This window comes from Thermobia domestica, chromosome 7 (assembly GCF_964235325.1).
Source record: "Thermobia domestica chromosome 7, izTheDome1.hap1.1, whole genome shotgun sequence".
Classification (NCBI taxonomy): Eukaryota; Metazoa; Arthropoda; class Insecta; order Zygentoma; family Lepismatidae; genus Thermobia; species Thermobia domestica.
In genome coordinates this window covers 288,685,242-288,700,618 of record NC_137460.1, presented here as the reverse complement: position 1 = coordinate 288,700,618, position 15,377 = coordinate 288,685,242, and the positions used below count along the sequence as shown (strand labels likewise).

The 15,377-nt window shown below is 35.6% G+C and overlaps 1 protein-coding gene across 5 annotated transcripts in view; it reads right to left on the bottom strand.

Moving 5' to 3' along the window:
- LOC145691014 (zinc finger MYM-type protein 1-like) overlaps positions 1 to 15,377 on the bottom strand; it is a 309,663-nt gene that overhangs the window by 175,147 nt on the left and 119,139 nt on the right. For all 5 annotated transcript variants that reach the window (XM_081766527.1, XM_081766525.1, XM_081766528.1 and 2 more), the window contains exon 4: positions 8,103 to 8,241. In XM_081766527.1, the coding sequence (XP_081622653.1) occupies positions 8,103 to 8,241 (139 nt within the window). The remainder of the gene's footprint in view (positions 1 to 8,102; positions 8,242 to 15,377) is intronic.

Here is a 15,377-nt window from a genome sequence, read left to right as displayed (position 1 = left end):
CGACCAGATTCTTTCAGCGCGGCAATTGAAGCAAATGTTAAGTCTCCTTTCCCCTATCTCAGAAGTTAAAGGGACTGGTCGTTGCAGTGCTTCTGCAACACAGCACGGCTTCCAGTGAACGAGAAGGTTTTTCGCGCTAAATACGATTTCTGAATTTTCTTTCACTAGTTATTAACAAATGGAATTTGGTTTTATGCATTCATACTTTTAAATTACGGGACCATACTGAAGCAAATCAATATAATGACAATTAAAAAAGTGATTGCAGAATTACAAAATAAGAAAGAAAATATCTAGTAGAGGAGAAAACAAATGAAAGTAGACCCGCATTAACAAGTTAATTCTTAGCTTATATTGATAATGAAGGCTTCTTCTACAGTAATTTGTGAATCAAATATTAATAAGTCAGCATGTAGAACCACTCCCCCCCCCCTCTGTGGATAGTATTCTAGTATAAACATATTTCATTTATAAAATAAGTATATTTACACTCTTGATAATTTCCACATAAAACTGTATGATGGGGAACGCCACATTGAATTTGGGACTAGTTAGCAATGCTTAGGGGCGTAGCCACGAGAGGGGTCCACCGGGTCCGGACCTCCCAAAAATTTCGAAACTTGGCTAACATTTGTACACTTTCTTGACGAACTATACTTGTTTAACAGAGAAACAATTGACGTAGGCTAAATATTTTATTTTACGCCTCATCATGTACTCTTCTTTTCTTATAAAAATAATCGTTCTATCATTTTTTCTAAAAATATAATGACAGTAAGTAAGAATTACTTATCGTCTTTTCGGGTGCAGTGTAAGACAGGTTCCATATTATGTAGACGTATTGGACCTCCCTCAAATACTTCGGACCGCTCCCAGTTAACATTTCTGGGTGTAGAACTGGCAGTGCTGTTTGTTTTGATGTTCTTTGATTTTTGCCTTCTGTTACATGCTGATCCTTCATCTGGCGGGTTTCGAGGTTTCCTTTCCAGAACATATCACATTAGTAAGCGTTGTTTCGCCTCATGTGGAAGTATATTGTGTTCATCGTGCATTGCGTAACAACCAAGACGAATGATTTGGAATGTAGTTTTTTCTTTTACGCACGTGTGTGTGTGTTGATATATGAATATGTGACATTAGGAAATCATATACCAGTACCTCTTTTGTATCAGCTGTTTGGTTTTTAATTATTAGGTTTAATTTTATTGTGTGTGCCTTAATTCTGTAAATAACCTATGAATTGTATACCATGACTTCTGTAATTAACTTACAAAAAACATTGACCAGCTTTCAACTGAGGAAAAATTTGCAATTAAGGCTTAGACAAAACAAGCAAAGGGCAATTCAGGAGAGTGTTCGAAAAAAAAATCCAGTTTAAATTTACAGGAGTAGTGTTGAGTTGAGTTGATTTTGAGTTTAACGTCGCGTTCAGCAGCGAGGCTATATGAGACGTGGACCTACTGATTAACGTGGAATCCGAACCACATGAGCTCCCGCCGGGAATCGAACCCGGGTCTCCCACGCCAAAGGCGCGTACGCTAACAGCTTAGCCACGGAGGATCTTCTAGGAGTAGTGTTGTTTGCACCAGATACATTTCTTCAATTTATTTTAAATTTTCCTGGATAAACCGTGAATAAAGTGTGTTCAATATACATTTTTTTTATAACACTAATCTCTGCTACGAACTCTCTTTAGTCAACGCTGAAGAGGGATTCGGATCACTGTCAGGGACTGAGTTTGCTAGAATGAATCGTTCGCAATAATCTAGAAAAAATATTTAGTGAATCTACAAAGGTTCTGAAATTAATATTAGCTGTACCTATGGCGTCAGCAAAAGACGAAAAGTATTTTTCTACATGAAAAAGTATTGACACTTTCAAGGAATTGAGTGCCCAAGAAAGGTTATTACCATTGGTTATGCTTTCCATCGAAAAAGACCTGACAATAAGAATACCAGAGTTCAACCAGCATGTATTAGGCAGATTTGCTCCAATCAAAGAGAGGAGAATGAACTTACTAATTAATTAAGGTGATTAATCGGATAAAATGTTCTGCATTTTTTATTTAAAAAAAAAACAGAATTCAATTTAATTTAACATGTCACATAGCATTTGCATCTAAAGTTATGCTGATTAGTTAATGAGTCAACTTTATGTCTTTTGTCTCTTGTCGTTCGTACTGCAACACCCGAAATCACAATCCACTGGCCGCCACTGACTATTAGGTTGGTGCAAATGAAATTTCTGCCCAAGACGTCATTTCTAACAATCAGAAAGATGAAAACTGCAATATTCGGTTCCTCAATATAGTCGCCGTCTGCCACTATGCATTCTTGTTATCGCTTAATCAACAATTGGATTCTAAAGCGAAATAAATTTAAAGTCTGTGGTGTGGTAATCCACAATTACACGCTGCATCGCCCAATCGTCAGAAAAGGCGTTATTCCAAATGAGAGAGATATTGGTGAATGCGATAGGTGAGAAAGAGTTGAGTTGATTTTGAGTTTTACGTCCCGTTCAGCAGCGAGGCTATATGAGACGTGGACCTACTGATTAACGTGGAATCCGAACCACATGAGCTCCCGCCGGGAATCGAACCCGGACCTCCCACGCCAAAGGCGCGTACGCTAACCGCTTAGCCACGGAGGAGCTCAGGTGAGAAAGAGTTTTCACAATGTAAGTCATGGGGAGAGAACACCGTCCTTTGAGCGGCATGTGTATATACATTTTAGTGCAACATGAAAACACAATGTCTGTTAACCAATGGTAGATATTTAAGAAGTAGTTTACGTGGAGGTAGTCAGCTTTATTAGTGTAACGAACTACAGTAGCAGTTTCACCTTGACGAAGACAAACATAATGGATCACCCTCACTATAGACAGTGTTTTATCCAAGCATCTTCTTAGGATGGGGAAAATCCCTGCCCAAAAGTTGTAGAATCCCCCGAAAAAATTTTTTGAATATATATATATATATATATATATATATATATATATATATATATATATATATATATATATCGGGTTTCAACTATAACGTGCAATTTATGTTTTCAATTTGCGAGTTTTCAGTCGATGTCATTTTTCATATTCTACAAAAAGTCACATGCTTTTCATGGTACCATTTGTTTATTTACCACTTCCCTTGTTACTTCGAGAAAACGCTTGCTAAAATTCCCTACAAAATTCGCTTTTATCTGGGCGGCTGAACACTGAGCAATATGTATCAGCACGAAGCAACGACAGAAAAAAAAATCAATGTGTTAATCGGGTTTTAATGTGGTGAATTTGTGCTTTTTTGAGGTGTAATGCTTACAATGTTATATTTCTTTATAATAGAGTTATTTGAAGTATCTGAAATTTAATTGACTAGACCGTTGATGAAAATATGTTGTGTTTAACGAGGAAAAAACACTCACACGTGGCTTTTGCCACTAGACAATTTTAGTGCTCATTGTTCAGTACGTAGTATATGTTACAAAGATAGAGCACTTTGAAACGGTTCTGATGATACTTTCATAACGAAAGGTTTCACAAACTGGAATAAAAAATACAGGTAAAAATTCAAAAGATAATAAACTTTTAAAATATGAACAAAGCGAATCTCATAGAAAAGCTCTTAGTATTGCGAGACGTAAAAAAATGATAGAACAATGTACTTATTCGATGTTACACACACAATCTGAAAAACAGAGAGAAGAAAATTTTCAAAGGCTTTCTAAAGCTAGCATATTCCATGTTCAAGAATGAAATTCCCCATACAGAAGTATGAACCTATCACCAATCTTGCTGCACAGTTGGATCATACTGACCAAATAGTGAAGTTTATCGCCCATTTGTCGGAGAACGCAACATATAGAAGTACTAAAACAGTCATCGAGTTTTTAAAAGCAATGGAGGAGTGATTGACAAATGAAATATTAGAATATATATATGCAAGTCCTGTTCTAAACGTGATGGACGATGAGTCTACAGACCTCCGCGTGCGATCGAAACTTTAACTGTTTGTCGCTATCTGAAGGAAGGTGTTCCAGTTGAGTGTTTCTATAAAATAGTACAACAGACTTATATGGCATATACATGGGCGGCAATTAGGGGGGGCAAAGGGGGGCAGTTGCCCCCGCACTTTTTTTAAGTAACCAATTAATGTATATAGTTTCATTTGGAAATGTAACGATTTTGTATGTGTTACTGATTAATAAGAAAAAATGCTGCCATATAATATTTGCTGTTGCGTGAATACGTATTGGTTGTCTTCCCGTGGAGTAAAGAAAGCTACAGTAATTGCGTTTTAATCGCCACAGAAAATAACCCCAAAAAATAACCTATTGGAGCACAATTTCAGCATACTTTCATTTCTTCTTACAAGGGCTCGATATGTTAGTGAGCCGCTTTGAAGCTAATCGAAAGAACATTATACAAAAAAGTAGGGCCTATTTCACAAGTTATTCTTTAATTGCACAAAAATTGACAGTTCCTAAAATGTCTTTTCTTCTTTCTAAAGTAAGGAATATCGATTAAAAAGAGCGTGATAAGAAACAACTTCTACCTTTTCCATTGTTTTGTAGTGTAATATACGAGTGAAGTGTTGTGTTTAAGGATGTACGAGTGTATATACAATAAAATTTAGTAAATTGAACATAATTCTAGGTTTTAAGTTTATTTTGTATAACTGAAGTGTGGATTGTAAGTATTGTTGTGTTTAGATGTGTTCCAAGAAAGTGAAATCTGCACCTAATGGCAACGAACATATTTCAAGAAGTTGCAAAAGCAAATATTTCTTTAAATGTCGTAGCATATGCTTGTAGTATTTACTGTCTTTCATTTTCTAAGAGTAATAACATACATTTAATAGCATGTGTGGAATTAAATATTAAGTTTTTTATTAATCCTCAGTTTCAATATAACTTTTGCAAAACAAGCATCATTATTCATTACTATGATTAATATTATCCTTTCTATTTATTTGTTTTGCAAATTTATTAAATAATCTGATCACACAATTTTCCAGACAGAATTTTAACATGTTCATTAGCAAGGAATCAAATCTCTTCTTACACTTTCGTTGTTTAAGAGTACAAAGGGCTAGTATCTACTTGCGTTGTTCTTCTCAATTTACTTAATAAACTATTATATACAATATACGGTATTTTAACTGAAAATATAGTATCCTATTAGTTATACAACCTTTCGTCAAACAAAATGTTAGAAACAACCAGGAAAACTAACATTTATACACAAATATTCAGATCATGTCTTGCCCCCTCACTTTTAACGTCCAACCGCCGCCACTGGGCATATATATAAACTACGATTAATTATATTCTTCAGGCAATGAATGTGGACGTGAGGAAACTTTACTGGATGCCAAGTTTTATTTCTACAGGGGATATAGCTAATGCAAATATTGATAAACATCACCACAAAACTCAATAAAAAACTGCAAAAAAAAAAACTTCTAGCCTAACCTGTATTTTGTATATATTTTAGATATAATCGAAAAGCACAAAGGCTCATAAGGGAAGGGTGTAGTGTTTCCGGGGCCAGCAATACCTGGAGTAAAATTTCACTTGTGTGTCATTTTAGACATATTGAAATGTTATGTCCACAAATATTTGCATTGAATCATACGCAATGTGATTTGAAAATTATTCCTTGAACAGCAAATAAGTACAGAAACAATAATTACGCGTATTCTAACAGTAGGACGAAAGCCGAAAGCCCGAGTCAGAGTAGGGTACCAGTAGAATGTGGGAAATTGTATTGTCTTCGGTTAGAAAAGCGTTAGGTTGAGTCACACACTTTTTAATTAATAAAAATATACTTGAATGTTGTTCATTATTAAATATATCACTATAGCTCACTATTCAAAAGTTACAAACGTCACATTCGGCCGCCATTGCACACCATTTTTTGCTTCCCACCAATTATTAAGCCTCATATGACAAAAATTCAAACGCGACTTGTAAGTAGTTCTCACTAACACGGCTTACTAACGTGAGATTCAGAAATATTAGCGGGTGAAATATTCTTTTAAATGGAGAAGCTTTATATTTCAATAGTTAAAAATTAATGTGTAACAGTGAAGAACAAAGATACAGTTCTCCAAAAGTACACAGAGGAAAATCCGTTCTCCGGACAGCAGTATATTGTACAAATATACGGTATCCTCTTACTTACTGTACAAATCAGTACGGAGCATACGTTATCCGTATGCTACATAGGCACTGCCCTTACGTGTTACACCATGCCGTTGCACGATGTCTGACATCTAACAGTTTTCCGTATATCACATACATATACTTATGTTACCTTCGTCGGCTATATGTTATATACGTCCATTTGTATGTGAGATCCTGACCGCCTACATTGCTTCATACAGAAAGCACGTATAGGTGGAACACTTATACAGAAAGTATTATAAAAATGTGTTTTCAGTTATATGTTAAGTCCAAAAACTACACGAATTACGCATGTAACCTATCTTTTTAAGTACGCCACCTACATTTTTTTCTCATTGTATATATATACACGGTTTCTTTGCATACAGTATATAAAAGTATGGGTTGCATAAGGTTCATGGTTACTATCCACAGTTTTAATGGGCTCCCCTTTAGAACTTAAGATTCCCCCCCCCCAAAAAAAAAAACAACCGAGGGAACTGGATAAAACACTGCAATAGAACACACATGTCATAAAAGCAACAAAATATTCTGCGAGTTTTGAAAAGCGTTCTGGGCGTTGATCACAATCCAACCATGGTCCTGAGCATTTACGATTGTCGTAGGAAATTTATTTTTCATTTGAAGTACCAATTCGATTGCGACCACTCCTTACAATCAGAGAACTGCACACGGTAAAGCTACACTTTGACTAGAACAGTGACTGGAACCGGTTCTGATAGAAGCTCGTTTTGACTTCATTTAAACTATGTAAGTTTAGGTTAAGTTCCAGTGAATGTTTCAAGTCAAAGTAAAAACTTACCCTGTACACTTTCAGATGACAATCCTTGTTGGCCAGTATGAACTCATGAGGCACCCATCAGTCCAATTTTCGGGTTATGTCGGCTTTTAGGGGCCAAAACTAGGTGATATATATATATATATATATATATATATATATATATATATATATATATATATATATATATATATATATATATAACAGAATTTGTTGAGTTACGGAAAGGTAGTGTCAGTATGAGTAATCTGTGAAGTGAATAGAGTGGAAAAGGAACGAATACCTATTCAGATGTTCAGTGAAGGAGGAAAATATAGTACACAAGTTTTTGAAAGCCGTGGCCAGATCTATACAAACTGTGACGGTATATACAAATTTAAGTTACCGTGAAATACCATATCTAACCTAATCTAATTTAAACTACCCTAACCAAAATTAACCAATATTTAACAAAACAATTACAATTTAAAAAAAAAAAATGCTGGCCTCCAAAAGCTGTCACATACCCAATTTCCTCACCTTATCGATAACATGTAGCCGCCCAACGACAGTGGTATGATATATGCTTAACTTGTCTGCAACGGCAAAATCCGTCGGAAGGACTAATTCCATGGTATTTCTGAGAAGCTCGTCTGAACATGGTGTTGTCGGTGCCCACGGAGCTGCTTTCTCAAGTATTTGTTTGAATAAATTCTACATAACAACTCACTGCAATCCCCTTGTTTCTAAAACTATCGCGTGGATTTTTAAACCGTTCTCCGACCAAAATATCTGAATTTAACATTACCAAATAAAAAAATGGAAAACATAAGGCCAATATACGTTTCTCTTGTTTACTCCTGAGCTACCCTTCTTTTACAATTCATATTTTAAACAAACGAAAATTTTCAATTGCTATTGATCTTGTTTATATTCTATACGTCACAAGTACAAGATTCGCTTTTGGACCCTCAAACATTAGCTTGACGAGAACTTATAGCTCTGAAAAATATCACTTTTCAACTTACGTTTATTAGAATCCTTTCATTTCGTACAACGTACAGAATCAATTCCCGAAGCTTGAGCCCAATAATTTGGAAATTATTCCACCATGACTCTACAGCCACAATTTTCTATTACAAAAAAGAAGAAAAGAAACTTACCTCTTTTCTTTGTTTCTGTGTAGGTTTCTTCCTTTTGTACGCTCTTTTTTTAGGTAGCACGCCAGTAACTTGGACATTATCTTGCTTCTTTAAGTCACTGCAAGGTTTCATTTCTCTCAAAGGTCGTCTTCCTCTTAAGCTGTAATAACAATACAAAACTCCTCAGTACCACAAGTATGAAAACTTCAGAATTAATACCTACTTTCCTACTTTATATGTACATACATACACACACACACACACACACACATATATATATATATATATATATATATATATATATATATATATATATATATATATATATATATATATGTATGTATTACTGATTCGCTAGTGTTCTTAAACGGATATTTTGTTTGAAACTACTGTTAACAGACAATTTTCACTTACATATACGATGCCTTTTAGTTGGTATTCCCATTGTTGAACTTTCCCCTTTAATCCCTTTGCTTGCCAAATATGAAGCAAAATCTAAGTGATGTTTGAATATTTATGTGTTCAAAATTAGCGACCAATTAGTAATACTATACATCGGATAATCATTCCTAACCATCGACTTCTTCCGAAAATTTTCTAGCTCGCATTTCACGAAGCTCTGATTGACTGAATCATTCTGCTGCAGCGGATTAATCAAATATCTAACTAGCTAGCTATAAAAGAATCTCAATCTATGAATTTAGAAACCCAAAGACTCATTGCCCCAGAAGTAAATCTCTGCCAATGGACACTCTCTTACCTCACTCTAATTCAGTGTAAATTCCTTGTTGTTTACCGTCTCAAGATCTATATTCGTATTATCTTTCATTTTTTTTATCTATCTCAATAATATTCCTCATTTTCTTATCTATCTTCATATTATCACTCATTGTCTTATCTATGTTTATAATCCCTCATTTTCTTATCAACTTTCATATTATCCCTCACTTTCATATCTATCTTCACACTATCCTTAATTTTCTAATTTTCATATTATCTCTTATTTTCTTATCTATCTTTATATTATCCCTCATTTTCTTATCTATCTGCGTATTATCCCTCATTTTCTTCTTCTTAGCCTACGGAAATGGTTTCCAACTAACACCCTAAGCACTTCTCGTAAAGGAATAATATTGTGACGTCTTGATCCTATTATCTATATAATATCAAATAAAATAAAGTAAAATACAAGCTTTCCGGTGCAGTCTTGTTTTCGGATATCATACAGGAATTCATGAATTTGTAGTACTTTTATCAGGAAATGCACTCTTAGTACCTTATGAATTATTTCTTATCGCAGAAGTTGTATTCCTGCATTCCTGGGTCATCTTACATCTGCAACGCTCACTGTGGCTAGGTGAAATAGCATGTCATTTCAATGATGTATATACTTATTCCCTCATTAAACTCAGGGGCGGTCTGGTCAGGTCGGCAATCGCCTAGGGCTCCGGAGCCTCCAGTAACAAAACGATAAATTTTTGGTTGTTATTAAAAATGTTTACATACATTTAGATACTATTTCATCGCATTCAAGCATAGAATCTGCGAAACTTATTTCAAAGCTGTAACGCTATACCTCGTTTGCACTAACTCATGTTTGCTAGAAGCATTAATACAGGGTGATTCGGGGTGATAATAATAATAACTATTTTTATTATTATCAAGTTCAGAAACTATCTTGATGAGTATGATGATATTTCCAATATCAATTCGTGGGACAATAAGGAAAAGAAGCAAATATTACCTTCAGCTTTTAAAGGAGACTTTCGGAAATGGTTCAAGATATTTTTTGAGCGTAGAGACATTTCTCACTTATCATATGATCAGCTAAGGGCTTGTACCATTAAAGAGTTTGGAAAATCCACTCTTTACTTAGATATAGAAGACCAGTTAAGGGAACGTGTTTAACGTCCAGATGAATCGGTGACTAATTTCGTTTACGATATGTTGCTGTTAATCAAACGTTCTGATGACACTTTAGCAGAAGGGAAGGTATTGCTCTTATTGTTTCCGCTTTACAACCATATTTTTTTAGAACGGGTAGGAACTCGGACATTTAAAACTGTTGATGAACTACTTTCAGCTTTGGTAAAAATTAAAAAAAGAAAAACTAAAGCAAATGTAAAACGACGAGGGCAGCGAGAATACCGCAACTTGCAATCATGGAAATCTGTAATCCCAAAGTTAAGAAATAAACAAAGCGCTGAATCTTCAGATTCTGATTCGATTAATGGCACACATGAAAAAAGCACGTGTCAGCAAGAAAAGCATAGGTCATCAAAAATAAAACAAGAATCAACAAAACACTAGTCAGCATATTTCAGATACTAGTGACACAATTAAGATTGAACAATTACAACAAGTAGAAAAATTAACGTTGCAAATTGCTAAGGTTAACGAAACACAGCAATCGGGAAATAAAGATTATAACAACAAACACAAGCAAAACAGAAGTAAGCATTTTAGAAACTCAAAAGATAATGGTAAATATTATCGTAACAAGCAATATTATAATAATCAAAAAGTAAAGGACGTGACCACAATCCTAAAACCTTTCATCACAAAAATTTAACTTCCAGAAATTGTAACTTTTATCCACAAACATCCTTCCCTCAAAATCAACACGCAACATACATTCCAGTAATTAACAAGATCTAAATGAGTGGAGAATGGCCAAAGGATTTTCTTGATATTACAATGATAGCATTACCCAAGAAAAAGGAAGCAAAGAAGTGCAACGATCACAGAACCATTAACCTTATTTCCCACACTGGAAAGATAATTGCGCGCATATTGAAGAGACGGTTGGAAAACAAGATAGAAGAGATATTGGACGAAAACCAATTTGAATTCCGGAAAGGAAAAGGCACCAGAGGTGCTATTCGGTTGATGAGAATTATCTCAGAACGAGTTCTAGACGTAAAGGTAGAGTTGTGTTTGTGCTTCATAGACTGGCAAAAAGCTTTCGATAGGGTCAATTGGACGGAACTTTTACAAATACTTAAGAAATTGGAGTTAACTGGAGAAACCGACGGCTCATTCGCAACCTGTGCATAGGACAACGAGTCAACTTGCGCTTGAATGAAAGAGAAATCAATAGTGTGGAGATTGGAAGAGAAGTCAGACAAGGATGTAGTATGTCGCCCCTATTATTCAACATTTACAATGAATGTTTAATGAAGGAAGCATTAATGGGAATTAGAATTTCAAGATTGGAGGGCAGATCATTAACAAGATCAGGTATGCAGATGATATGGTTATTATAGGTAGAACTGAAAAAAGACTACATAAAGATGATTGACAAAATAGCTGACACTGGGAAACTATATAGAATAGAAATTCAACATCGAAAAGTCGAAATTCATGAGAATATCCCGTGGAAATGCGTAATTACAGGTCAGATGGAACAAAGAGTAGTTGAAGAGGTTAACCATTTCAAATATCTGGGTAGCATTTTGATGAAAGACGAGTACTGCACCAAAGAGATCAGGTCGAGAATTGTCATAGCCAAAGAAGCATTCAACAAGAAAAGTTCACTCTTAACTAGCAGCCGTAATATTGGACTAAAGAAGAAACTGGCCAAGTGCTGTATTTGAAGCATTGGACTTTATGTTTCAGAGACTTGGACATTCCGGAAGTTAAAGAAGAAATATTTAGAGAGCTTCGAAATGAGGTGTTGGAGGAAGATGGAGAAGATAAAATGGACAGAAAGAGTAACAAACGATGACGATTTAAAACGGATAGGATAGAAGAGGACGCTTCTCGCTACCATCCTTCGTAAAAAAGCCAACTGGATTTGACACATCTTGCGAAAAAATTGTCTTTATCATACCGCCATAGAAGGAAAGATGGAAGGAAAGCGAGAAATAGGAAGAACAGAAGTAATCGATGATTTGAAAAATATAAGAAAATACTGGAAGTTAAAAGAGGAACCTCAAAATCGAGAAAGATGGAGGAAACACTTCCAGGTGAAAACTGAAAATTAAGAAAAAAGAAATAAGACAAAGAAAATAAAAACCTCAATAGTCCCAGGACCTGTCAAAAGGCAGGATATATAATAATAGTAATAATAATAATAATAATAATAACTAAAATGTAGAAAAATGGATTTACTTGCAAAAATAAGAAGAGGCCCCAACGGCTGATGCACGAAATATATTGCACCAATTAATAAATTAACGTAACGTAACGAAACAAAAGTTTTTATTTTATTCTATTATCTCAAATTGGTAAAAGTGAAATTGTAACAGTATGATATCCAGTAACATGAATCATTGTGAAATTCGTTAGTTAAATAAAACCATTAATTAGCGATTAGTACAAGTAAAGTACCCTAATCTTTGTCATTGAATAAGAAAAAAACTACAGGGTTTGGAAAGTAGTAGGTTGTAAAACTTTATTCAAAATTTTGACACATAGACTTAACAGTTTTCAAAATATGAACCTTCTGTATCAACACAATGTTTCCAACGACTCTGCCAATCATTGAAGGTTCCCTGGAACGCAGAAACTGAAATGTTCTTCAGCTCCCTCGTTACGGCCTCTTGAATGGTCTGAATCATTGAAGGTTCCCTGGAACGCAGAAACTGAAATGTTCTTCAGCTCCCTCGTTACGGCCTCTTGAATGGTCTGAATCATTGAAGGTTCCCTGGAACGCAGAAACTGAAATGTTCTTCAGCTCCCTCGTTACGGCCTCTTGAATGGTCTGAACCATTGAAGGTTCCCTGGAACGCAGAAACTGAAATGTCCTTCAGCTCCCTCGTTACGGCCTCTTGAATGGTCTGAATCATTGAAGGTTCCCTGGAACGCAGAAACTGAAATGTTCTTCAGCTCCCTCGTTACGGCCTCTTGAATGGTCTGAACCATTACGAAGTCCATGACAGCAAAGGCGGTGTGACACGGCGCGTTGTCGTGATGAAGCTTCCATGACCCAGCGATTGCTGGACGCATGCAGGCGACTCGTTTTCTGAATATTTCAAGTACTTTCACGTAGAATGCAGCATTCACAGTCTGACCAAGCGGTACAAAACTCTCTGTGGATCACTCCTTTGCAGTCAGGAAGGATGATCAACATCAATTTCATTTTCGACTTGCTTATGCAGGCTTGTTTTCGGGTCGGGTGAGGCGGAGGTGTGTCATTCAGAGCTTTTTACCCAGTTTGATGGAAAACTCCACGCGTAACGCTGCTCTAACAGACAATTCCCTGTGGAGATGACAAGGCACCTTAAAAGGGGTTCACCTTAAACTCGATCTACACTCCGTGAAAGCTTGGAGACGTCTGGCGACTGGTGCGTTGGTAGCTAAAATCCCCACCACCCAACCAGCGCAGTAACATCCTCCTCCTTCACCACGTTTTGGTGGGAAAAAATCAGTCCTGCTACTTCCCAGACAAAACCCTGTAAGTACAGTTACTTTGCACATTATTTCACTCCAATCGTTAACAATGTTTATGTATTGTGAATTTCCATACATTAAGCAAAATAGCTTCTAATTACTCTGGATTTAAAGTAGTATAATTATCCGGTCAGACTATTTATGGTCTAATACTTAAATAGAACACTGATATCGAATCACCTTCAGACTAAATGATGTTCTTTTCAGACCACACTTGCTATCTTTGGTCATCCTTGCAAATTAGTGAAGTCCAGTTATTTTATTATTCTGTTCATAAAACAAGCACAAACCACACTTGCTAACTTTGGCCACTTTTCTAAGAAACCGACCAAGTTCTACATTGTCTACAATAAACTTGCCTCCGTATATTGATACCAAAGTTCGTATATTTCGGCTTCACGAAAAGTTACATCAAGATTCGAGTGCTGTGTACGTGATTAAGAAATTCTTCAAAATATTCCTCAGACGTCCAGTGTCCAGCAAAGCAGGCAAAATCTTGTTAATAGGAAAGCGAAATAACTTTCCCTATATGAATGAGATAGGATATATAATTAGTTGTGTGTTATTCGTAAGTGTACAAACAGATTGGCATCTATTTCAGATTGGCATCAAAGGATACTCCTATTTCTTCAAATCTACAAAACTAGATATTGCAGCCTTTAACAGTACAATATGTTTTTCCTTTTACTTATTATCTTAAAAGTATTTTTATTAGTGGTAGGCACAAAAACCGGTTTTTCGGTTTTTAGAAAAACCGAAACCGTTTTTTGAAAATTTTCAAAAAACCTGTTTCGGTTTTCTTCAAAACCGGTTCGGTTTTTCTCCGAAATTGGTTATCAGTTTTCTCCAAAACCGGTTCGGTTTCTACCTGGTCCGGTTTCGGTTTTCTTCAAAACCGATTCCGTTTTTTTTTTCAAAATTTGTTCTATTTCTGACCAGAATGGTGTTTCGTTGTTCTCCGGAAACCGAATCCATTTCCACAGAAATAGTTTTATGGGTTTTCGAAAAGTTTTCACCGAAACCAGTTTCGGTGAAAAACAACCGGTTTTGGAGAAAACCGAAATGTCGGTTTTTCGGGTTTCGGTTTTTATAGAAACCGGTTTTCGGATTTTATAAAAACCGGTTTTGCCCATCCCTAATTTTTATCCCTTTGGAACACTTACACTAATTGGTTGCGAGGTTGAAGTGTTAGCATAGGAACAAAGGACGTTAATAACAAACTCGAAGGAGGCCAGATTCACTGAGAAAGAGAAAAGCTGTGTTATGAATTGGAATAAAGAACTTAAAATTGACGAAGAGTGGGGCAAGTTATTGGTGAAACTTAATTTGTACCTTAGATTTCAACTGGACCAGGGAGGGAAATGGATTTTGCAGTGTTTAGTTTCATTTTCGTCAACTTTTATTATGATTGGCTGAATCTGTTTTGATCATGCAATCAGCGTCTAGAACCATTTTCTGTGATTCTGTTATATTTAGATGCAACTCTCTCTTGTTTGTACAGTGTCTGATGAAGGCAATACGTTCAGTTAGTAGGCGAAAATATCACACATTTATTATTTTTAAAATAAAAGCTGCCTTGCTCACCGATTTGTATTTTTAGTGTAAGCTAACATTTGTCAACTCTAAGTTCCCAATGTGGAAACATAAGTTGGCCTTCCGAAAAGGGTAAAAGAAGGAATATGCCTAATGCTTAGTTTTAAATTTATCAATAAGTTGTGGATGTAATAAAGTAAATGTTACATTTTATATTTATACTAGCATAAATTACATGTTTCGCTGGGTTAAATTAAGCAAAAATAGTAACATGTTCCGTTAGTCAGTCACTTTTTAGTATTACTAAACCACTCTCTGGTATCGGTCATTTTCGATGATTTTTATATATCCTCCTCCCCTACCCATGTT